A 23,561-nucleotide genomic window follows, 5' to 3' on the forward strand; every position below is an offset into this window, starting at 1 on the left:
GAAATCTTTGAGAAACAGTATAATTTGGAGGAACAGAAGAACCGTCCATCAAAAAGGAGTTGCCACACCTGACAAACTCCGCTTCAGCTTATGCTATTTAGCATCTCAGACTGGGGGGGTGGGGGGGACAAGAGACCTTTTTGGGCTCCATGGAATACACAGAAAAGGGTCTGATGCAGATTTTATGCTTTTCTCAATGAAGTCCCTGTTCCAAGTCCCCTTATTAAAGAAACTCCAACACGATAAAACACCTGCCAACATCTGCCCACTTCTCTCCCCTTCCTGCATACCGGCTTCTCTACGTCTCCTTCCTGAGCAACAAGTTCTCTTAAAGTAACATACCTAAACACAATATTTCCTCCACTAAATTCACAAGATATACATTTTACTTATACAAGTACCAAAAAAGTCAGCAGTTTCTATAAATGTACCACACACCATTCCATAACACAGTTTTTAGTCCAACATACAATCATAGAATCATAGGTCGTTTTCGCACTCACCTTCCGCTGGCGCGACCCCCCCTCATCACCGCGCAGGATCTGCGCGGATTTCGCACTAAACGCTGCGGAGCAGCCAGAAAAGCCAGAAGCTCCCGTCGCAAAAGCCGCGCAAACACCAAACTGCTTTTTGGCGGTTTCAGTTTGAGCGGCTTTTGCGCCGGGAGCTTCCGGCTTTTCTGGCTGCTCCGCAGCGTTTAGTGCGAAATCCGGGCAGATCCTGCGCGGTGAAGAGGGGGGTCGCGCCGGCGGAAGGTGAGTGCGGAAAACGACCATAGAGTTGGAAGGGACCTCCAGACCTCCCATCTAGTCCAACCCCCTGCTCTCTCGGCTTGGCTTCGCGAACGAAGATTTAAGAAGGGTGCAATAGTCCACGTTTGCTGCAGGCTCGCTGGTGGCTGACAAGACCAATGTGGGACAGGCAGGTCCGGCCACAGCGGCTGCAGGGAAAAGTCTGATTTAGGGTTGGTAGTCTTTGCACACTTTGTGAGGCAGGTGCATGCCTTTTCTTTGTTGTTATTTTTCGACCGCAAGTAAGGATGCCCGTTGACCGTGGCTAGCCAACTGGGGTGGGGGAGACGAGCTTTGTTTAGGCCACCTTTTCTAGGCCCCTCTCCGTGTGGAGCAAGCAGTGCTGTCCCTAGATAAGGCTGCTTGGTCGTTCAGGGTGCTGCCGAAAGATGCTTTCGTCTCCGGGTTAGCATCAGGCGACCAATATCCTGAACCGCCTACATGCAGGATCGGGACTGCGGCTTCCAGTGGCACCTTCCACCTGCCGTTTCGCCCTTGCCTATCGCTGCAGGACTTGATGCGTTGTGGGTTGTGTGTGTGGATATGCCCTTCAGGCCTGCGCAGAGGAATTTTTTAGGTGAAGCGCAGTGTGCGCGGTACTGGCTCCACCCTTTCACCTGGGGGTCATCTGCCATGGCCCAGTAAGCCGGGACGCCGGCAGTGAGTCCTCCAGGTGGTAGGTGTTACATTAACGAGCTCTATCTGCCCGGGTTTGATGTTAGAGTTTTCCTTCTCTTAGGCTGACGAAGTTGGTGGGCCCAGCCTGCCCATCCGGTTATACCGCCGGACAATTCGGTCGCACCATGACGTAGCAAACTCTGTGAAAACGGGGGGGACCAGCGAGAAGGTGTTGCTACGGATGCAGTAATGCAGGAGAGGCCATTGCAGTGACCATCTGCCAGGCATAGCCAGACAGTGACCACGCGGCGTTCACTACACCGGGAGAGGAGAGGCTATGTATTGCTATGTATTGCGCATGCACTTTCCCTGGGGGGGTAGGATTCCCAGAGGGAGCCCACCCCCCAACCCCCTGCACAATGCAGGAAACCCACAAATACCTACCCCAAATTCACAGGATCTTCATTGCTATCAGATGGCCAGCCAGACTCTGTTTACAAACCTCCAAGGAAAGAGAGCCCACCACCTCCCAAGGAGGAAGCCTGTTCCACTGAGGAACTACTCTAATGGTCAAGAAGTTTCTTCCTAATGTTGAGCCAGAAACACTTTTGATTTAATTTCAACCCACTGGTTCTGGTCCTACCTTCTGGGGCCACAGAAAACAATTCCACACCATCCTATATATGACAGCCCTTCAAGTACTTGAAGATGGTGATCCTATCACATCTCAGCCGCCTCCTCTCTAGGCTAAACACCCCCAGCTCCCTCAACCTTTCTTCATAGCACTTGGTCTCCAGACTCCTCACCATCTTCGTCGCCCTCCTCTGGACCCGTTCCAGCTTGTCTAGATCCTTCTTAAAATGCGGTGGCCAAAACTGAACACAAGACTCCAGGTGAGGTCTTACCAGAGCAGAGTAAAGCAATACTATCACATCACATGATCTGGACACTAGACATCTGTTGATACAGCCCAAAATTGCATTTGCCTGTAAAAAAGGCAGACATCTAATTCTTACATCTCTTTTCGCAACCACTACTGCAGAAAGTCTGTCTTCAGATGACAATGTCAGTCATATATCTCACGGTGCTGACAGGAGGCCTGGATTAACCCCAAGGTCTCTACTCTATTCATGCAACACAACTGAATGGGAACCATTTTTGACCCTGCCAGTTCTGAAAACACCTCTTCTACATGTGGCTGTGGATGGCTGCCTATCAACCTCTCTCTCTCTCGGCTTGGCTTCGCGAACGAAGATTTAAGAAGGGTGCAATAGTCCACGTCTGCTGCAGGCTCGCTGGTGGCTGACAAGACCAATGCGGGACAGGCAGGTCCGGCCACAGTGGCTGCAGGGAAAAGTCTGATTTAGGGTTGGTGCTGTAGCAGTGCGATTCTTCCTCAATCTCCTTTTGTCCTCAAGACCAGCTATGCGTGCGTTCTCAACCACAACCACAAGAGCCGTATTTGGTTCTCTTTAATCTGCACAAAGGCAAATAATCCCATTCTTCTTCCTCACCACCACTACAGGTGAAATCTATGCTGATGATTTCAATAACCATCCTTCTGCACCAATTTCCTTTTTAGATTGTATATTGTTTTATTATATGTATTTGATTTTAATCTTGTATTATTGACTGTTGTTGCCCACCCAGAGCCCATTTGGGAAAAGGTGGGCTATGTTGGTGAAGAGAGCCAGTTTGGTGTAGTGGTTAAGTGCATCAACTCTTATCTGGGAGAACCGGGTTTGATTCCCCACTCCACCACTTGCACCTGCTGGAATGGCCTTGGGTCAGCCGTAGCTCTCTTATCTGGGAGAACTGGGTTTGATTCCCCACTCCTCCACTTGCCCCTGCTGGAATGGCCTTGGGTCACCCAGAGCTCTCTTATCTGGGAGAACCGGGCTTGATTCCCCCCTCCTCCACTTGCACCTGCTGGAATGGCCTTGGGTCAGCCAGAGCTCTCTTATCTGGGAGAACCGGGTTTGATTCCCCACTCCACCACTTGCACCTGCTGGAATGGCCTTGGGTCAGCCGTAGCTCTCTTATCTGGGAGAACTGGGTTTGATTCCCCACTCCTCCACTTGCCCCTGCTGGAATGGCCTTGGGTCAGCCAGAGCTCTCTTATCTGGGAGAACCGGGCTTGATTCCCCCCTCCTCCACTTGCACCTGCTGGAATGGCCTTGGGTCAGCCAGAGCTCTCTTATCTGGGAGAACCGGGTTTGATTCCCCACTCCACCACTTGCACCTGCTGGAATGGCCTTGGGTCAGCCAGAACTCTCTTATCTGGGAGAACCGGGTTTGATTCCCCACTCCTCCCCTTGCAGCTGCTGGAATAGCCTTGGGTCAGCCAGAGCTCTCTTATCTGGGAGAACCGGGCTTGATTCCCCACTCCTCCACTTACACCTGCTGGAATGGCCTTGGGTCAGCCAGAGCTCTCTTATCTGGGAGAACTGGGTTTGATTCCCCACTCCTCCACTTGCACCTGCTGGAATGGCCTTGGGTCAGCCAGAGCTCTCTTATCTGGGAGAACCGGGTTTGATTCCCCACTCCTCCACTTGCACCTGCTGGAATGGCCTTGGGTCAGCCAGAGCTCTCTTATCTGGGAGAACCGGGTTTGATTCCCCACTCCACTACTTGCACCTGCTGGCATGGCCTTGGGTCAGCCACAGCTCTCTTATCTGGGAGAACCGGGTTTGATTCCCCACTCCTCCACTTGCACCTGTTGGAATGGCCTTGGGTCAGCCATAGCTCTCTTATCTGGGAGAACCGGGTTTGATTCCCCACCCCTCCACTTGCACCTGTTGGAATGGCCTTGGGTCAGTCATAGCTCTCCCAGGAGTTATCCTTGAAAGGGCAGCTGCTGTGAGAGCCCTCTCAGCCCCACCCACCTCACAGGGTGTTTGTTGTGGCGGGGGGCGGGGAGATAAAGGAGATTGTGAGCCACTCTGAGTCTCTGATTCAGAGAGAAGGGCAGGGTATAAATCTGCAATTCTTCTTCTTCTTCTGTAATACTAAATAATAAAATAATAAAATTTCTTAAACCCCTGTAACACTGCCTCTCCAACAGAAAATGGTAAACGTCATAACTCCTGTCATGCAGGGAACACAACAGATTTCATTTTCACTTGATGAATGAGTCCTTGTGTAACCAAGTCCCCATATGGAATTATCCCCACTCACAACTGGGACTACCTTTACGATGTCTCATTTGGGGAGCAACTACACCCCCCCAGCCACCATCCAATTTAATGTGGCAAATGATTCCCTACCAAGAATAAGGCTACCATGAAGCACAATGTATAATTCTCCTGGAGCACAACATGCACCAAAACTCACTTCTGCAGATAAACAACCACAGAAAAGTATCCGATTTCTAAAATAACACACCAACTGTCATTTTGGTTCCACCAGTGGTGCATTTTTAAATGTTGCAAATTAACGTAAATCAGTTAATACAGAGACTGCTGAGAGAGTATCCAGCATCAGCTCAATATCTTGGCCTTCTCCAAAAGGAGCTGCAAAGCTCTTAACATAATTCTTTTGGCTCATGATACAGGTGCACTCCTACCCACACACAGCACAAAACCCCAAAAAATCTTCCATGCTGCAAGAGGAATCTGATATTTATCACCAGTGAGGGAATAAAGAAACTGATGGACCTCCTGATACCACCTGGGGTTTTGGGGGGCTTTTTTTTTGGCTACTGTGTGACCCAGAGTGTTGGACTGGATGGGCCACTGGCCTGATCCAACATGGCTTCTCTTATGTTCTTATGTGACACAGAGTGTTGGACTGGAAGGGCCACTGGCCTGATCCAACATGGCTTCTCTTATGTTCTTATGTGACACAGAGTGTTGGACTGGAGGGGCCACTGGCCTGATCCAACATGGCCTCTTATGTTCTTATGTGACACAGTGTTGGACTGGAGGGGCCACTGGCCTGATCCAGCATGGCTTCTCTTATGTTCTTATGTGACACAGCGTGTTGGACTGGATGGGCCACTGGCCTGATCCAACAGGGCTTCTCTTATGTGACACAGAGTGTTGGACTGGATGGGCCATTGGCCTGATCCAATATGGCTTCTCTTATGTTCTTATGTGACACAGCATGTTGGACTGGATGGGCCATTGGCCTGATCCAATATGGCTTCTCTTGTGTTCTTATGTGACACAGAGTGTTGGAATGGATGGGCCAGTGGCCTGATCCAACAGGGTTTCTCTTATGTTCTTATGTGACACAGAGTGTTGGACTGGATGGGCTATTGGCCTGATCCAACAGAGCTTCTTATGTGACACAGAGTGTTGGACTGGATGGGCCCACTGGCCTGATCCAACAGGGCTTCTCTTATGTTCTTATGGGACACAGAGTGTTGGACTGGATGGGCCACTGGCCTGATCCAACAGGGCTTCTCTTATGTTCTTATGGGATACAGAGTGTTGGACTGGATGGGCCACTGGCCTGATCCAACATGGCTTCTCTTATGTTCTCATGTCTGGGGCAGTGGTGCTCTGTATTCTTGGTGCTTGGGGGGCACAGTGGGAGGGCTTCTAGTGTCCTGGCCCACTGATGGAGCCTGGGTTTTTTGGCTTTTACGTGACACAGAGTGTCAGATTGGATGGGCCATTGGCCTGATCCAACATGTTTCTTACATCTGGGGCAGTGATGCTCTGTATTCTTGGTGTTTGGGGGGCACAGTGGGAGGGCTTCTAGTGTCCTGGCCCCACTAATGGACCTCCTGATGGCACCTGGTTTTTTTGGCCACTGTGTGACACAGAGTGTTGGACTGGAGGGGCCACTGGCCTGATCCAACAGCGCTTCTCTTCTGTTCTTAAAAGAACTGTTGTCCTACTCCCAAGGAGTGAATAAGCGCTGCAAGTTTTCTTTCCTCCTCCCCCTCTCTGTCACTTTGTCTTCAAGGAACATCCCAAAGCAGCCACAGATCTGCTCAACATGGCTGGCCATCCATGGTCTGTCCCGTGTGCTTCTTATAGTTCTACAATTATCCTCTTTATTTTCCTGTGCGTTTATACCCGTGTGAATGGTGCATTGGGCATGGTGCATAATGGATGCTTGTCATGTTTATCCATCACTATGCCCACAGGCAGCCAATGGCACAATTTCCGTGACTCATTCTGTAAAGAAATACTTGGTCTTCACCCATCAACTCTCCTGGGTGCCCACGAGGAATTCTGTGACACAGACAGTTGCCTTCTACTGAATCAGGCAACCAGCCCATCAGTCAGTCTTGTCTACACAGACTGGCAGCCTCTCTCTCCATTCCAAAATGGGTTTCTCAAGAACAAGTCATGTCAAACTAACCTGCTGTCTTTTTTTTGAGAAAGTGACTACCTTGCTGGATCAGGGAATGCTGTAGACATCGTTTATCTTGATTTCAGTAAGGCTTTTGATAAAGTTCCACATACTATCCTTGTTGACAAGTTGGTAAGTTGGTGAAATGTGGTTTGGATCCTGTTACCATTAGGTGGATCTGTAACTGGTTGACAGATCGCACCCCAAGAGTGCTTGTGAATGGTTCCTCATCCTCTTGGAGAGGAGTGACAAGTGGAGCGCCTCAAGGATCTGTCCTGTGGCCTGTTTTGTTCAACATCTTTAGCAACGATTTGGATGAAGGAATAGAGGGGATGCTTATTAAATTTGCAGATGACACTAAATTGGGAGGGGTTGCAAATACAGAAGAAGACAGAAACAGGATACAGGATGACCTTGACAGGCTGGAAAACTGGGCTAAAACCAATAAAATGAATTTTAACAGGGATAAATGTAAAGTTCTGCATTTCAGTAGGAAAAATCCCATCCATAGATATAGGATGGGAGAGACTTGCCTTAGCAGTAGTCTGTGCGAAAAGGATCTAGAGGTTTTAGTGGATCATATGCTGAACATGAGTCAACAGTGTGATGCGGTGGCTAAAAAGGCAAATGCAATTTTGGGCTGTATCAACAGAAGTATAGTGTCCAGATCACATGATGTGATGGTATCGCTTTGCTCTGGTAAGACCACACCTGGGACTATTGTGTTCAGTTTTGGGCACCACATTTTAAGATGGATCTAGACAAGCTGGAACGGGTCCAGAGGAGGGTGACGAAGATGGTGAGAGGTCTGGAGACCAAGTCCTATGAGGAAAGGTTGAAGGTGTTGCGGATGTATAGCCTGGAGAGGAGGCGGCAGAGGTGATAGGATCACCATCTTCAAGTCCTTGAAGGGCTGTCATATAGAGGATGGTGTGGAATTGTTTTCTGTGGTCCCAGAAGGTAGGACCAGAACCAATGGGTGGAAATTAAATCAAAAGAGTTTCCGGCTCAACATTAGGAAGAACTTCCTGGCTGTTAGAGCAATTCCTCAGTGGAACAGGCTTCCTCCTTAGGAGGTGGTGGGCTCTCCTTCCTTGGAGGTTTTTTAAGCAGAGGGTAGATGGCCATCTGACAGCAATGAAGATCCTGTGAATTTAGGGGGAGGTGTTTGTGAATTTCCTGCCTTGCACAGGGGGTTGGACTAGATGACCCTGGAGGTCCCTTCCAACTCTAGGATTCTATGACTGTTAAGAGCAGTTCCTCAGTGGAACAGGCTTCCTCGGGAGGTGGTGGGCTCTCCTTCCTTGGAGGTTTTTCAACAGAGGCTAGATAGCCATCTGACAGCAATGAGGATCCTGTGAATTGAGGGGGAGGTGTTTGTGAGTTTAGAGCGGTTCCTCAGTGGAACAGGCTTCCTTGGGAGGTGGTGGGCTCTCCTTCCTTGGAGGTTTTTAAACAGAGGCTAGATGGCCATCTGACAGCAATGAAGATCCTGTGAATTTAGAGGGAGGTGCTTGTGGGTTTCCTGCATTTTGCAGGGGGTTGGACTAGATGACCCTGGAGGTCCCTTCCAACTCTATGATTCCTAGAAGGTCCAAGAAAGATGGGGCACAAAAGCGAGGAGGAGGAGTCTGTGTCAGGCCATCCCCTCCTAGTGCTGCTGAAAACCGGCCTCTAGGACAAGGGCTGCGGAAGCTCTGCCCTGCCCACTGTTGCTGCCCAGCCAGGCCCACCAGTGAGAGGAGCAGCCCAGAGGCCTTACTGTGGATGTCGATCAGGTCTGGGAGGTTGGGGAAGAGCAGCGCCAGTTCCTCGCGAGAAAGCAGGTTCTCCTTCCTCATGCGCTGGTAGAAGACCAGATCCAGGACTCGCAAGATCCGCAGATGAGAGGCCTCCGTCACAAACAGCTCTGCACAAAGAAAGGGGCGGGAAGGAGCACCATTCATGAGGCTGCAGCCGGCTATGGAAGCAGCACAGCTGAAGGAGCGCAGACACCCCCCCCGGCCCCCCGCCTGCCAGGCAGCTATGGGGCCAACCCTCCTCTCTCTCCTCTGGGGCTGGGATGGCAGCCAACCTTCTCCAGTGAGGGGGGCGGAGGGGAGCTGTGGACGGCAGACGGCCTTGTGGTCTGGGCAACCAATTTCCTATTTTCTGTCTAGCATTCCTTACCAGGAATCCCAAGCACCTCACGGGCTCTGAGGCACCCACCCGTGAACCCAGAGCTAGAGTCCCTGCCCGGCCATCCCCTGGGGGGGAGGGAGGCTGCCTGCCCGCCCCCAGCAACGCAAGGCCGGACGTGTCTCCCTCCTCACCGTTGATGGACCTCCTGGCGGTCAACCTCCCGCTGCGGCAGAAAGGCCGCCACGTCCCGGCCGATGGTGTGCTGCCAGTTCTGGGCATCCAGCTCCGGTTCCAGGTCCGAGAGATGGCTGAAGTCGTCCCTCCAAGACATGCGGCAGGGCCATCTCCATGCTGAAGCCCAGGCTGGGGGGACTCCATGCTCCTGCAGGGGCCAAGAGAGCAGCTGCCCAAACCCTCTGGGCACCCCCCCCCTGACCCCCACAGGCTGGAAACCACCCCCAGCCACACGGGGGGTTCTTTATGGGGAGGGGAGTGAGGAGGGCACATGAGGCCAGGCACTGCGTGTGCTACTCAACGCTTCACAAAAATGCACAGCAGGATTTAGGGATAATAATATGTCAACAAGGACATGAATAAAATCAGTTAATTAACAATGAAGAAAGGACTAAGAATAACAATCATCAGTGGTATTCCAAAATCAGTGCAAGAACCCAAGAAGAGCCAAGGAAGGGTCCATCTAGTCCAGCCTCCTGCCTCACACAATGGCCAACCAGTTCCTCTAGAGGGCCAGCAACGAGGCAGAGAGGCCGAGGCCTTCCCCTGAGAAGAGCATCAGAAGAGCCCTGCTGGGGTCAGACCAGGGAGGGTCCATCTAGTCCAGCCTCCTGTCTCAAACAGTGGCCAGCCAGTTCCTCTGGAGGGACAACAACAGGGAAGAGAGGCTGAGGCCTTCCCTTGAGAAGAACCTCAGAAGAGCCCTGCTGGATCAGACCAGGGAGGGTCCATCCAGTCCAGCCTCCTGTCTCACACAGTGGCCAACCAATTCCTCTGGAGGGCCAACAACAGGGCAGAGAGGATGAGGCCTTCCCCTGAGAAGAACCTCAGAGGAGCCCTGCTGGGTCAGACCAGTGAGGGTCCATCTAGTCCAGCATCCTGTCTCACAAAGGGGCCAGCCAGTTTCCTCTGAAGGGCCAACAACAAGGCAGAGAGGCTGAGGCCTTCCCCTGAGAAGAACCTCAAAAGAGCCCTGCTGAATGAGACCAGGGAAGGTCCATCCAGTCCAGCCTCCTGCCTCACACAGTGGCCAGCCAGTTCCCTGAGAAGAACATCAGAAGAGCCCTGCTGGATCAGACCAGGGAGGGTCCATCTAGTCCAGCCTCCTGTCTCACACAGTGGCCAGCCAGTTCCTCTGGAGGGCCACAACAGGGCAGAGAGGCCGAGGCCTTCCCCTGAGAAGAACACCAGAAGAGCCCTGCTGGGTCAGACCAGTGAGGGTCCATCTAGTCCAGCCTCCTGTCTCACACAGTGGCCAGCCAGTTCCTCTGGAGGGACAACAACAGGGCAGAGAGGTTGAGGCCTTCCCCTGAGAAGAACATCAGAAGAGCCCTGCTGGGTCAGACCAGGGAGGGTCCATCTAGTCCAGCCTCCTGTCTCACACAGTAGCCAGCCAGTTCCTCTGGAGGGCCAACAACAGGGCAGAGAGGCCGAGGCCTTCCCCTGAGAAGAACACCAGAAGAGCCCTGCTGGGTCAGACCAGGGAGGGTCCATCTAGTCCAGCCTCCTGTCTCACACAGTGGCCAGCCTGTTCCTCTGGAGGGCCAGCAACAGGGCAAAGAGGTCGAGGCCTTCCCCTGAGAAGAACACCAGAAGAGCCCTGCTGGGTCAGACCAGTGAGGGTCCATCTAGTTCAGCCTCCTGTCTCACACAGTGGCCAGCCAGTTCCACTGGAGGGCCAACAACAGGGCAGAGAGGCCGAGGCCTTCCCCTGAGTAGACTTTAAGAACCTGTCCTTTGGAGAGCGCTCCTGTCCTCCTCACCTGCGGCCCATTTTGGGAGTGTAGGGTGGAGTGGGGTTTTCCAGTGACCTGCCAAAAGAGTAAGAAATTAACTCAGACCAGGACTCATCGAACAAATACTGAACTAGGGAAGGACAATGTTAACCCCACACGCCCCCCAGCATAACAGAGACCTCCCCATCTTGGGGTGGGGGGAGTAGGGGAGAGGAGATCCCAAAGGAGAATGCGACCAAGATCCAGAGGAGTGGAGCAGGCGACTTCCCTCTGGCACTCCGGACAGGCTGAGCCTCACAGCTTGCAAGAGGAGCGAAGGGCCTCCCCCCCCCCCGCCACTGGCCGACAGCGCTTGGCTCCTACCTGGCCGAGAGACTGGAGGCTGAGGAGGAGGCTGACTGGTGGAGCCGGGTGGCTTCGGCCGCAGCCTCCATGTCGACGTCACTCCGCGAGCGAGGCACATTCTCCGCCTTGCGCAGCCGCTTCAGCTCCTCTCGCCCCTTCAGGCTCTCTGACCGGCCCAGCTTGACCTCTGCCTTGGAGCTGTGGAAGAGGCCGAGGCCTTGGGGCTTGAGAGGAAAGAGGCCCGCAGACACACTGGGGCCCAAACCCAGGCCCTCCTCCCCGTTCCAAGGCCCACTTCTCTCCTTTCCACCAGAGGTGGGCTCCCTCACAAGAAATGGTGGGGTGGGGGGAGGGGGGAAGGCATGCACGTACTCTCCAGCACTCCCGCTCAAGACCATCCCATCATCCTCTAGGAATTAACACCGGTGACTGGAGCCATGGTTGGCTCTGTTCCCAAGAGCCTCGAGCCCAGAATCGGCCTGGCCCGGCCGGCCACTGGTTGCTGCTTGGTCCAGCCCCCTTGGCACCAGCCCCTCCGGCCTCCTACCTGTCCATCTCCAGAAGGTCTTCGGGGAAGCTGCCGGTGGAGAGGCGCTGGAGGCCCAGCTCCTGGGGGTCGTAATACTGGCTGTTCTCAAAGTGCTGGATGATGTTCCGCACGTTGCCTGGCTTAACTGGGGGCAGAAAAAGGTCAGCGTTGCAGGGCGGAGGGCAGGAGCAGAGGTTCTCCGGGGGCCCTGCAGGCTGTGCTGCTTCCAAAGCCCCGTGGAGGAAGGCAAGTCGGGCACGGAAAAGGCCAGCTGCTCCTGCTCAAAGCAACCCCCTTTCACAGAGACACAGGACAGCCCCCCCAGCACAGAGTCCCCGGAACCAGCTGTGGCCCCACCAGTCTACCGCCTGCCCCAGTGGGAACTGCAAACACCATGCCAGAGAGAGCACGGCAGAGGTCAGACCACCGCAGCTCCACTTGGCCCAGGGCACTGCCGGCCTCCCATGCCCCCTGAGCTGAGGGGGTTTCCCTGCCTATGGTCAGGGCAATGCCACCCCCCCCGGGCAGGCCAGAAAGGGGGCTGCAGGAGGGCCAGAAAGGGTGGGGTGGGTGGGCTGCCTGTGAAGGTCGCGCACCGGCCACAACAGACTCGGAGAAGCCCGGAAGTTCTGGACTCTTCCAGAGCCCAGAGTGACCCTTGGCCTCCCAGCTGGGGGGGGGGGCTATTCCTCAGGGGACTCCACAGCCGTCCTCTGCAAATGTCCCCTCCCCTAGTTTGGAAAGAAATGAGCTGGGGGAGGGGTTCGTTTTTACCTTCCACAGGGGACAAAGGGACATGAAATGCTAGAAAGAAAAGAAAAACAAGATGGGATGTCAAAAATTAAGCTTTGCACTGCACAATGGAAGATGAGCAAGGAATGCCAAGAGGAGGAGTCAGGGGAGCCCCCCCCCACATCCCCCTCCCCTCTGAGGGGGCTTACTGCTCTGGGAGGAGCTCTTGGGCTTCCCGATGTACTTCAGGATGGGGTTCCGCCTCTTGTCCTCCGGGGGCTCCTTCTCCTTCTTGGTGCTGCTGCTCTGTTGACCCAGGAGAGGCAGTGGGGGGTGTCAGGGGGGGTCCTTCTCCGAGGGGCTGCTCCTGGGCTCTCGGGGAGGGGCCCCCCGTGGCAGCACCCCCCGCCTCTTACCTTCTTGGCCTTGGGGAAGAAGGGCAGCCACTTCTCCTTCTCCTGGGCCTGCAACTTCTCCGTGGTGCTGGGGGGGCGCGGGTCCCTCATGCGGATCCCCACGTGGCTTGTGTAGGTGCTCAGGGCAAAACTCATGGGGGAGCTGCGGGGGTGGGGGGAGGAAGAGAGGAGAAAGGAAGCCTTGCGCGGCTACAGCTGGGAAAAGATACGATCGGACACAGCGATGTCCCAATCTGGGCCCAATGCAGCTTCAGCCCATGCCGTGGTTTCCCACACAGTGGGTCACATAGGTGGCCCCGGGAAGATGAGAAAAACTCTGCTGTGGCCAGTGGGAAAGGACAAATGCCAAGCTCAACCTCCCGGGGGGGGGGATCGCCCCGTGCCTTCAAGACCCTTCTGAGTCCCAGCAGAGCCCTTTCTGGCCCTCCTGTCAGCACCCCCCCTTGCCAGCTGCTCGGGTCCCCCTGGGCTTCTTGGAGCCCCACTGAAGCCCCCTGCAATCTGCCCTGCTCCAGTTCTGCTCCCCCCGCCCCCAAAGGCCTGCCCCTCACAGGGGAGAAAGCGGCAGGTGCCGACAGAGCACAGGGTCACCACCGTGAACCATCAGACCCACGGGCCCCGGGGAGCCGCCTCCCCCAATTCCTCTGTGGCCCTAAGGAGGGAAGGCCGGCCAAGGAATCTGCACAAACACTCCCAGGCAGCCATGTTTTCATGCTCAAGGAGTGCCTAAGAATCCCTTGTGAGCCAGCCTGCCTGCCTGACAATGGGGCCTTCTCTGGAGACCTTGCTTGGATTAAGCAGGGCCTTCTCTGTCGTGGCACCAGAACTCTTGAACTCTTCCCCCACCCCGCCTGCAGGTGAAGACTCCTTTGTTCCATTGGGCACTCGCTCCCTGAACCCTCCTTCCTAGCCCCCCCCCCCCTTTTCATGCTCAGGGTGCATTTTACCCATTTTGTATGTATTTTAACTCTTTCAAAAATTATTTTATCCATGCAGGTCTTCCAATGTCGTATTATCTTGCATGGTTTAAATCGTGAGCTTCCTTGGCAGCCCCCCTCAGAGGGCAGAAAGTGGGGTGGGGGGAAGATAAATGTGTATAAATAATTCTAAAAGTTACAAAAAGGGAAACGTGGAAGGTCACAGGGGGACCCAAATCTGGTCTGCAACAGCCTTCTGCTAGACCCCGATTCTCCAAAGGCCGCCCCCCCCCCCCACAGTGGGACGCCCCCCCCTCCCACCACCTTCTCAGCCGCCCATCAGCTCTGAATTCCGGAGAACCACTCACCTCCTGTCCTCTTCATATTTGGATCTGCAGCAAAGGGGGGAAATGGCCTTACTCACAGTCTGTCTCCCCAAACGTCTCTTTCCAACCATTGCTACCAGAGGTTCCCCTGCCCCCCACGCCCCCAATTCCCCTGCCTCATCCGTCTCAGGCAGACCAACTCCAGCTTCTCTGGAGCAGAGGAGATCCCTGTGGCAGGGCAGGGGACCTGCGTTCTGTGGCAAGCGCCTCCTGGACAGGCACTCCCAACGCCAAGCCTGAGCCTGGCACAGCCATCTTGGCAGAGGGCCACAGCTGCCAGCCTGGGTGCCCCAGTCTGCCCTCCTTTCCCCTGAGAGCTGAAATTAACTCCCAAAGATGTTCCTCCTTCTGGCCCCCAATGAAGTGCAACACAGAGCAAAGCCAGAAGCCAGCTCCGCCTCCAGAGAAGAGAGAGCCCCCTGCCCCCCCAAGGATTCCTCCCAAGCCCCCACCCAAGGCAGTGCCCTCCCCGCACTCACAGGATGTCCCCGAGGTGGGCCACCTGCTTCTCAGCCACCTGCCGCTCCTTGTGGGGGTCCCGCTCCAGCTCCATCAGGTCGTTCTCCCCATACAGGCTCCCCAGCCCCATGGTCCGCTTGGTCCTGCAGACACAGCAAGGCAGCTCCAGCCTCACCCCTCTCATCCCCCCTCCCCCCCCCAGCTCAGGGGACCGGAGGCTGCAGAGGACAAGGTGGGCGGGCAGCTCGGAAACTCAAACGAGGGCAAACGACAGACGCTGGCAACGAGGCCTCCTTGAAAGCAGAGGAGGAGGCTAGCAAAGCAACCCCCTTCATGGCCACGGCCAGGAGCCCTCCCGGCTGGCCTCGGCGGGCACAAAGGCCCCCCCTCCTCCCTGCAGGAGCTGCATCTCAGCCCCACGACAGCCACGTCTCCCAAGCCACGTCGACATTCCAGACAGGCAGGAAACGCCACCCCAGCAGACCTCAGGATCACAGCCATGGGCCTCTGCTGGCTTAACCCAGGCCGGCCCCTCCAGGAGCCCCCCGCCAACTATTCCAAAATGGGCCGAAGGGCAGAGAAGGAAGGAGGGGCCCACAGCTCAGCAGCAGAGCCTCACCCTCCCGCCCAGGAATCCCACAGAGCCCCTGCTGGGGAAGTCGGGGGGGGGGCGCCCAAAGGAAGCTCAAGGAAGAAGCTCTCACCTATAATCCTGGATCTGCTCCTGGATCTCCGGCATGACAGCCTCCTGGACCTCCACGAAGGCGCTCCGTGGGTCCTCCCCATTCCGCAGGCGAGTCTCTGAAGGAACCAGGGGAGGGGGGGCAGAAGATGAAGAAGAAGATGATGTTGGATTTATATCCCGCCCTCCACTCCAAATCTCAGAGCAGCTAAAAATCTCCTTTATCTTCCCTCCCCCATAACAGACCCCCCATGTGAGGTGGGTGGGGCTGAGAGAGCTCTCCCAGAAGCTGCCCTTTCAAGGACAACCTCTGCGAGAGCTATGGCTGACCCAAGGCCATGCTAGCAGATGCAAGTGGAGGAGTGAGGAATCAAACCTGGTTCTCCCAGATAAGAGTCTGTGCATTAAGAGTCTGTGCCGCCCTGAGCCCGCCTCGGTGGGGTAGGGCGGGATATAAATCGAATAAAATAATTAATTAATTAATTAATTAAATTAACTACTACACCAAACTGTCTCTCCAGATTTATAAGACAACTGCAGATTTATACTCCGCCCTTCTCTCTGAATCAGAGACTCAGAGCGGCTCACAATCTCCTATATCTTCTCCCCCCACAACAGACACCCTGTGAGGTGGGTGGAGCTGTGAGAGCTCTCCCAGCAGCTGCCCTTTCAAGGACAGAGACTCAGAGCAGCCTACAATCTCCTTTCCCTTCCTCCCCCACAACTGACACCCTGTGAGGTGGGTGGGGCTGAGAGGGCTCTTACAGCAGCTGCCCTTTTAAAGACAACTCTGTGAGAGCTATGGCTGAACCAAGGCCATGCTAGCAGCTGCAAGTGGAAGAGTGGGGAATCAAACCCAGCCTTCAATCTCGCCTCTCTCAGCCCGGGGATTGTTAGTAGGTTTTGTGATCCAGATCTGAGTACCCTCTGGGGAATATGTGGGGAGAGACGGTCCCTAAGGTAGACAGGTCCTCAGCCATATAGGGCTTTAAAGGTAATGACCAGCACCTTGTAGCAAATCCGGAATATTATTGGCAGCCAGTGCAGTCTCCGCAGCCCCGGCAGTTTATGGTCCCGCACAGGGAGACCCAATAGCAGCCTGGCTGCCGCATTCTGCACCAGCTGCAGTTTCCAGATTTGGGACATGAGCAGCTCCATGTAGAGGGCATTGCAGTAGTCTAGTCTCGAGGTGACTGTTGCATCAATCACTGTTGCCTAAGTCACTGTGCTCTAGGAAGGGGACCAACTGTCGTGCCCGCCTAAGGTGGAAAAAGGCGGATCTTGCAGTGGCTGCTATCTGGGCCTCCATAGCCAAATTGCTATTGTTGAGCGTACAGTTGCGAGGATTCTGTCAACTTCCTCCAAGCTGAGTGCTGTAAAACTGTCTAGAGCCGATCCAGAAAACAGGCACGGAGCCTCAAGCTCACATACTGTTTCAATCGTGGCAGGGAGGTCACGGCGGAGCAACGAGACTTTATCTGTGAAAAATGTTGCAAAAGCCTCACAGCCAATCTCCAGTTCCCTAGGATTTGGTCTGCCTTGTGGCAGAGTTGTAAGAGTCCGAATGATACTAAATAATTGGGCCGGGCGTGAATTCGTGGATCCAATCTTGGCCGCAAAGGAAGCTCTCTTTGTGGCCTTGACTGCCATCTCACAGGATCTCATATACTCCCTATAAGATGTTCTGGTTGCTTCGTCGTGAGTCCGCCACCACTGCCTCTCCAGTCGTCTGAGCCTCCGTTTCATCAACCGCAAATCCGTGTTGTACCACGGTGCCATCTTTCAGCGAGGGCACCGAGGAGCGATGTCATCCACAGCCATGGTGAGCCGATTTTGCCATAGCTCAACCATGTCATCCAGCGAGTCGCCAGGGGGCCAGGGATCCCGCAGTTCCCTCAGGAACTGTATTGGGTCCATTAGGTTCCATGGGCAAGCTAAAATGTGCTCGTCGCCTAAACGGGTTTGGGGTGGTACATCCTCACGGGCCTTCAGGACGTAGTGGTCCGACCATGGCACTGCATCGGCAGTAATTCGGGTCACTAACCCCCGACGCAAAGATCAAATCCAGCATGTGCCCAGCTTGATGTGTGGGTGGAGCTACAAACTGAGAGAGTCCTAGCGTAGTCATGGATGACACCAGGTCCGTCGCTGGATTGGAGTTCGCGTCATCAGCATGGACACTGAAATCACCCAGGATTAAAAGCCTTGGGTGTTCCAACGCCCAGCCTGTTGTGGCCTCCATCAGGGACGGTAAGGCGCTGGTTGGTACGTTAGGAGATTGGCACACCAGCCAGATCACCAACCCCCCCACCCCCCCCCCCCGAAGCACCAAGAACACAGAGCATCCCTGCGCAAGCCATAAGAGCATAAGAGAAGCCCTGCTGGATCAGGTCAGTGGTTCATCCAATCCAACAATCTGTGTCACACTGGTCAAAAACCCCAGGTGCCATCAGGAGATCCATCAGTGGGGCCAGGACTCCAGAAGCCCTCCCACTGTGCCACCCCCAAGCACTAAGAATGCAGAGCATCACTGCCCCAGACATAAGAACATAACAGAAGCCCTGTTGGATCAGGCCAGTGACCCCTCCAGTCCAACACTCTGTGTCACATAAGAACAGAAGAGAAGCCATGTTGGATCAGGCCAGTTGCCCATCCAGTCCAACACTCTGTGTCACACAGTGGCCAAAAAAACTCAGGTGCCTTCAGGAGATCCATCAGGGGGACCAGGACTCCAGAAGTCCTCCCACTGTGCCCCCCCAAGCACTAAGAATACAGGGCATCACTGCCCCAGACATAAGAACATAAGAGAAGCCCTGTTGGATCAGGCCAGTGGCCCCTCCAGTCCAACACTCTGCGTCACATAAGAACATAAGAGAAGCCCTGTTGGATCAGGCCAATGGCCATTCAGTCCAATGCTCTGTGTCACACAGTGGCCAAAAAACCCCAGGTGCCATTAGGAGATCCATCAGGGGGACCAGGACTCCAGAAGCCCTCCCACTGTGCTCCCCCCAAGCACTAAGAATACAGAGCATCACTGCCCCAGACATAAGAACTTAAGAGAAGTCCTGTTGGATCAGGCCAATGGCCCCTCCAGTCCAACACTCTGTGCCACACAATGGCAAAAAAAAAAAAAAAACAGGTGAGATCAGTGAGGCCAGGAGACTAGAAGCCCTTCTACTGTGCCCCCGAAGCACCAAGAATACAGAGCATCACTGCCCCAGACATAAGAACTTAAGAGAAGTCCTGTTGGATCAGGCCAATGGCCGTCCAGACCAACACTCTGTGTCACATAAGAACATAAGAGAAGCCATGTTGGATCAGGCCAATGGCCATGCAGACCAACACTCTGTGTCACATAAGAGGAGCCCTGTTGGATCAGGCCAATGGCCATCCAGACCAACACTCTGTGTCACACAGCATTCTCACACAGGATGACTCAACATACCAATTTCGGCCAGCAGCTGGTCGGGGACCTTCACCCTCAGAAGCTACAGGGAGGAAGAGAAACAGGCAGGACATCAGGGAAGGTTTCATGCCCCGCTTCCCTCTCCCCTCCGGTGTCTCAGAGCAGCTGAGCAGTTCCTGAGGGGCACCTTCCTTTCCCTCCTCTCCCCACAAGCAGCACCTGGTGAGGCAGGGAGGGGCTGAGAGAGCTCTGAGAGGAACTGTGACAGGCCCAAGGTCACCCAGCTGGCTCCACTGGGAGGGAGGGAGGGAGGAGTCGGGAATCCAGCTTCCTTCTCTACACTGGAGTCTGCGGCTCTGAGCCACGATGACACCACCAGGCTACCTCACAACTGGGCCGGTGTGCAGCTGAGCCCCTGTAGCCAAGGGCGGTAACATCTCTTGGCTTGGCCCGGCTGGACACACCTCCAGGCCTCTGCCCCCAGCTCCATTTTCTGACCGGGGAAAGCCACAGCCCACACCTTTCGCCTGCTCCCCCCCTCCTACCGCATTCTTGTCGAGGAAGATATTCCAGAGGTCTCTGCAGAGTCCTCGTGCCTCCTTGGGGTTCATCTGCTGGCAAACATCTGCGCACAAGTACAAGAGCTGCAGGCAGAGAGAGAGAGAGAGAGCTCAGGAAGGAAGGAAGGAAAGAGTCGTAAGAGGGGCCAACAGGTTGAGAAAGGGGAAGTGGGTGGAAGGCCCTCCTTGGCTCCAAGATAAGACAGCCGGGCCCCGTGGCCACCCAGAGCACTCACTCCCAGGGCAGCTACACGTTTCTCCCGACGGGGCTTCTTGCACCCCCCAAACACCCACCCAGTGAGGGCAGTTAAGCCAAGACTGTGTGACAAAGTCACCCGGTGAGTCTCTGCGGCAGCGTGGGGATTTGAACCTGAGTCCCCAGACAACTCCAGCCCAGTACTCTAACCACTGTGCCACGCTGGCCCTCAATTCTTTTCAGTGGCTGCCCCACAATAATGCAGCAACCACCATTTCGATCTTTAGGAAACAGCTGAAGAGGGCTTTACTTGGGACCACGTCTGATTAAGTCTACCAACAGCCCTAAATAAGAGGAGACTGGAGTTCTGTCCCACCCTTCACTCCCCAAGGGAATCTCAGAGCGGCTTCCAATCTCCTTCCCCTCCCCCTCCCCACAACAGACACCCTGTGAGGCAGGTGGGGCTGAGAGAGCTCTCCCAGAAATTGCTCTTCAGAGAGCAGCTCTTTCAAAAACTGCGACTGGCCCACAGTCACACCAGCAGCTGCATGTGGAGGAGGAGGGGGGAATCAAACCTGGTTCTCCCAGACTGACCGCTCTTAACCACTACATCAGGCTGGGTTTTATGTCCTTTTATGCATCCTATTTTGTGTGTTTTCTGTATGTTGGAAGCTGCCTTGAGCATCATCAGGAAGACAGCCATTAAATGTCTTATAAACTAACTAAATAAATCCAAACACTTATGAACGCCTCGACATGGGACTCATGCACACGCAGTCTGCAAAAAAAGTATGCAGGAGAGCCAGAATGTTCGGAACTAGGGAGGGGCGGGGAGGGGGGTCACCCACCAGCAAACCCTGCAGCCTCCAGCCCGCTCACTCCCCCGGTCCAAGCAAGGCCCCACGGCAGGCCCACTCACAGCTGCCCCCCATTTGGAGACGCCTCTCTCAAAGCCCTGCAAGCTCCCCTCCCCACTGGTGCCCAAGAAGGTGCCAGCTGAGCTGATCTTTTGGGAGGAGGGAGGGGCACGGAGGCCTCCATGGGCACCCAGTCCTCGGTTCCTGCCACGTGCCCAGCCCTTGCCAACGACAGCCCTTCTCCCTTGCCAGCTGCCAGGATCCTCCGGGGTGGAGGGGCACGTGTTCTACCAGGCCCAAAGCAGCTGCAGCAATGCCAGCCTGCCTGCTCATACCAGAGGGCTCGGATCCGCCTGAGAAAAGATGTAGCGCAGGAAAACCCCAAGGTGAGCCGGCCGGGCCTTCAGCCTCCCCAGGTCCTGGAAGAGGGAGTCGCTCTAGGGCAGACAAAGATCACACCGACGTCAGAGTCGGAGGGGAAAGAGGTCTGCTCGCCCCCCAGCCCCACCCAGGAAAGCCAAGGCTCTCGGGCAGTGCCCACCCCACGCCTCCCCCTGGCACCTCCGGACACTCACCTCATTGTTGTTAAAGCACCCCGGGTCGCAGTCTTCCTCCGGGCCAATGATGAGGGGCCGGAGAGCTCCGTCTGTGCCCTGCAGGCGGGACAAAGAAAGAAAGACAGGTCTGCAGGAGATGTGGGGAGGCACAAGCAGGATGAGGAGCCACCCAGGAAGGAACAGCGAGAAAGCTCAGCCCCGCTTCCCCCCCCCCCCAGTACTCCTGCTAAGCTGCGCTGTCTGCACAGATTTCCCACCCATCCCCAGCACAGAAGGGTCTTCTTCTTCTCTCTCTGGGGCAGCCCCCCCTCTTCGTTGGCCCTTTAAAGTGGGGTGCTGGTGCCCGGCAGTCCTCACCCTGTCGCCGTTGCCCCAGAGCTGCACCTCCACGCTAACCAAGCCCCCCCCCAGCTCCCCACCTAGAGCTTAGCCAGCCCCAACCGCACCCCCCTCATTCTAGTGCCCTGCTGCATCCAGTGAGTTCCCAGGCCCCCTCAACAGCCACTGGCCAGCCCCACTAGGAGTGGGGGGAGGTGCAGGTCCCCTGCAGGCAGGGATGGCGGTCTGGAGCTCCAGGCCACACTCTGGAGTGGGCTTGCCTCCGCCTTCGGTCTCCTGCACCCAGGCCCCCTCCTCTCTGGGAAAAACCTGGCCCCACTGGTGGGCCTCCTGATAGCACTTGGGTTTTTTTTTTTTTTTTATTAGCTCCAACTTGTCATACAATTCTATAAAGAAAAAAAAATAAGAAAGAACGAAAACACATATATTTGTACAAACAAATCATCTATCACCATTTTAGACTGGTCCATGAAACTACCTAAATGGCATCTTGCCTCTTCCGTCTAAACTTTCATATGGGGTGAAACTGTGGTGAAACCAAGATCGACTGTTATCTTCCATTTCACGCAAAACAAGTTATATAGCATAGAAGTTACTAATATAACAATATTACAATATAACAATATGATTAATATAACAATTATAATATCCAACCCTTGTTCCATTTTAATTATTCTCTAGCCAAGTATAAACCTTTTGCCATCTTTCTGTGGCTTTCTCCTTTGTGTTACCCTTAATAATATTTGCTAATATGTCCATTTCTATCACAGTTAAAAATATTTGAGAAATTTCTTCTCTGTCCGGTATAAATTTAGATTTCCAATACTGTGCAAACAAAATTCTGGCTGCCGTTATGATGTATACTGTAATTAATTCATCCTCCGGTAATACCACATCTTTGACTAGTGACAATAACATAAATTCTGGTTTAAAAGGAAAATTTACCTTCAATATCTCAGTTAGAATTTTATGAATTTCCTTCCAATATTTTTTCGCAACATTACAGGACCACCATAAATGATAATATGTTCCTGTTGTTACTTCGCATTTCCAGCAGAAAGGTTTCACCTTTCAGCACTTGGGGTTTTTTAGCCACTGTGTGACACACAGTGTTGGACTGGAGGGGCCACTGGCCTAATCCAACATGGCTTCTCTTATGTTCTTATGAGACACAGAGTGTTGGACTGGATGGGCCACTGGCCTGATCCAACATGGCTTCTCTTATGTTCTTATGTGACACAGAGTGTTGCACTGGATGGGCCACTGGCCTGATCCAACATGGCTTTTCTTATGCTCTTATGAGAAACAGAGTGTTGGACTGGATGGGCCATTGGCCTGATGCAACATGGCTTCTCTTATGTTCTTATGAGACACAGAGTGTTGGACTGGATGGGCCATTGGCCTGATCCAACATGTCTCCTCTTATGTTCTTATGTGACACAGAGTGTTGGACAGGATGGGCCACTGGCCTGATGCAACATGGCTTTTCTTATGTGCTTATGTGACACAGAGTGTTGGACTGGATGGCCCATTGGCCTGATCCAACAGGGCTTCTCTTATGTTCTTATGTGACACAGAGTGTTGGACTGGATGGGCCACTGGCCTGATCCAACAGGGCTTCTCTTATGTTCTTATGTGACACAGAGTGTTGGACTGGATGGGCTATTGGCCTGATCCAACAGAGCTTCTTAGGTTCTTATGTGACACAGAGTGTTGGACTGGATGGGCCACTGGCCTGATCCAACAGGTCTTCTCTTATGTTCTTATGGGACACAGAGTGTTGGACTGGATGGGCCACTGGCCTGATCCAACAGGGCTTATCTTATGCTCTTATGTGACACAGAGTGTTGGACTGGATGGGCCACTGGCCTGATCCAACAGGGCTTCTCTTATGTTCTTATGTGACACAGAGTGTTGGACTGGATGTGCCACTGGCCTGATCCAACAGGGTTTCTCTTATGTTCTTATGTGACACAGAGTGTTGGACTGGATGGGCCAGTGGCCTGATCCAACAGGGCTTCTCTTATGTTCTTATGTGACACAGAATGTTGGACTGGATGGACTATTGGCCTGATCCAACAGAGCTTCTTATGTTCTCATGTCTGGGGCAGTGGTGCTCTGTATTCTTGGTGCTTGGGAGGGCACAGTGGGAGGGCTTCTAGTGTCCTGGCCCCACTGCTGGACCTCCTGATGGAGCCTGGATTTTTTGGCTTTTATGTGACGCAGAGTGTCGGACTGGATGGGCCATTGGCCTGATCCAACATGTTCTTATGTCTGGGGCAGTGATGCTCTGTATTCTTGGTGTTTGAGGGGCACAGTGGGAGGGTTGGACTGGAGGGGCCACTGGCCTGATCCAACAGGGCTTCTCTTATG

The 23,561-nt window shown here is 54.2% G+C and overlaps 1 protein-coding gene across 1 annotated transcript in view; it reads right to left on the bottom strand.

Moving 5' to 3' along the window:
• Nucleotides 1-23,561, bottom strand: part of ARHGEF11 (Rho guanine nucleotide exchange factor 11) — an 89,158-nt gene that overhangs the window by 17,591 nt on the left and 48,006 nt on the right. The window contains 18 exon segments of the mRNA XM_060256735.1: nt 8,479-8,625; nt 9,029-9,035; nt 9,037-9,156; nt 9,158-9,200; nt 9,202-9,219; nt 10,835-10,882; nt 11,171-11,350; nt 11,700-11,826; nt 12,456-12,485; nt 12,623-12,719; nt 12,830-12,971; nt 14,115-14,138; nt 14,612-14,734; nt 15,296-15,392; nt 18,719-18,761; nt 19,225-19,323; nt 20,628-20,729; nt 20,868-20,945. Of these exon segments, the coding sequence (XP_060112718.1) occupies nt 8,479-8,625; nt 9,029-9,035; nt 9,037-9,156; nt 9,158-9,200; nt 9,202-9,219; nt 10,835-10,882; nt 11,171-11,350; nt 11,700-11,826; nt 12,456-12,485; nt 12,623-12,719; nt 12,830-12,971; nt 14,115-14,138; nt 14,612-14,734; nt 15,296-15,392; nt 18,719-18,761; nt 19,225-19,323; nt 20,628-20,729; nt 20,868-20,945 (1,525 nt within the window).

This window comes from Heteronotia binoei, chromosome 1 (assembly GCF_032191835.1).
Source record: "Heteronotia binoei isolate CCM8104 ecotype False Entrance Well chromosome 1, APGP_CSIRO_Hbin_v1, whole genome shotgun sequence".
Classification (NCBI taxonomy): Eukaryota; Metazoa; Chordata; class Lepidosauria; order Squamata; family Gekkonidae; genus Heteronotia; species Heteronotia binoei.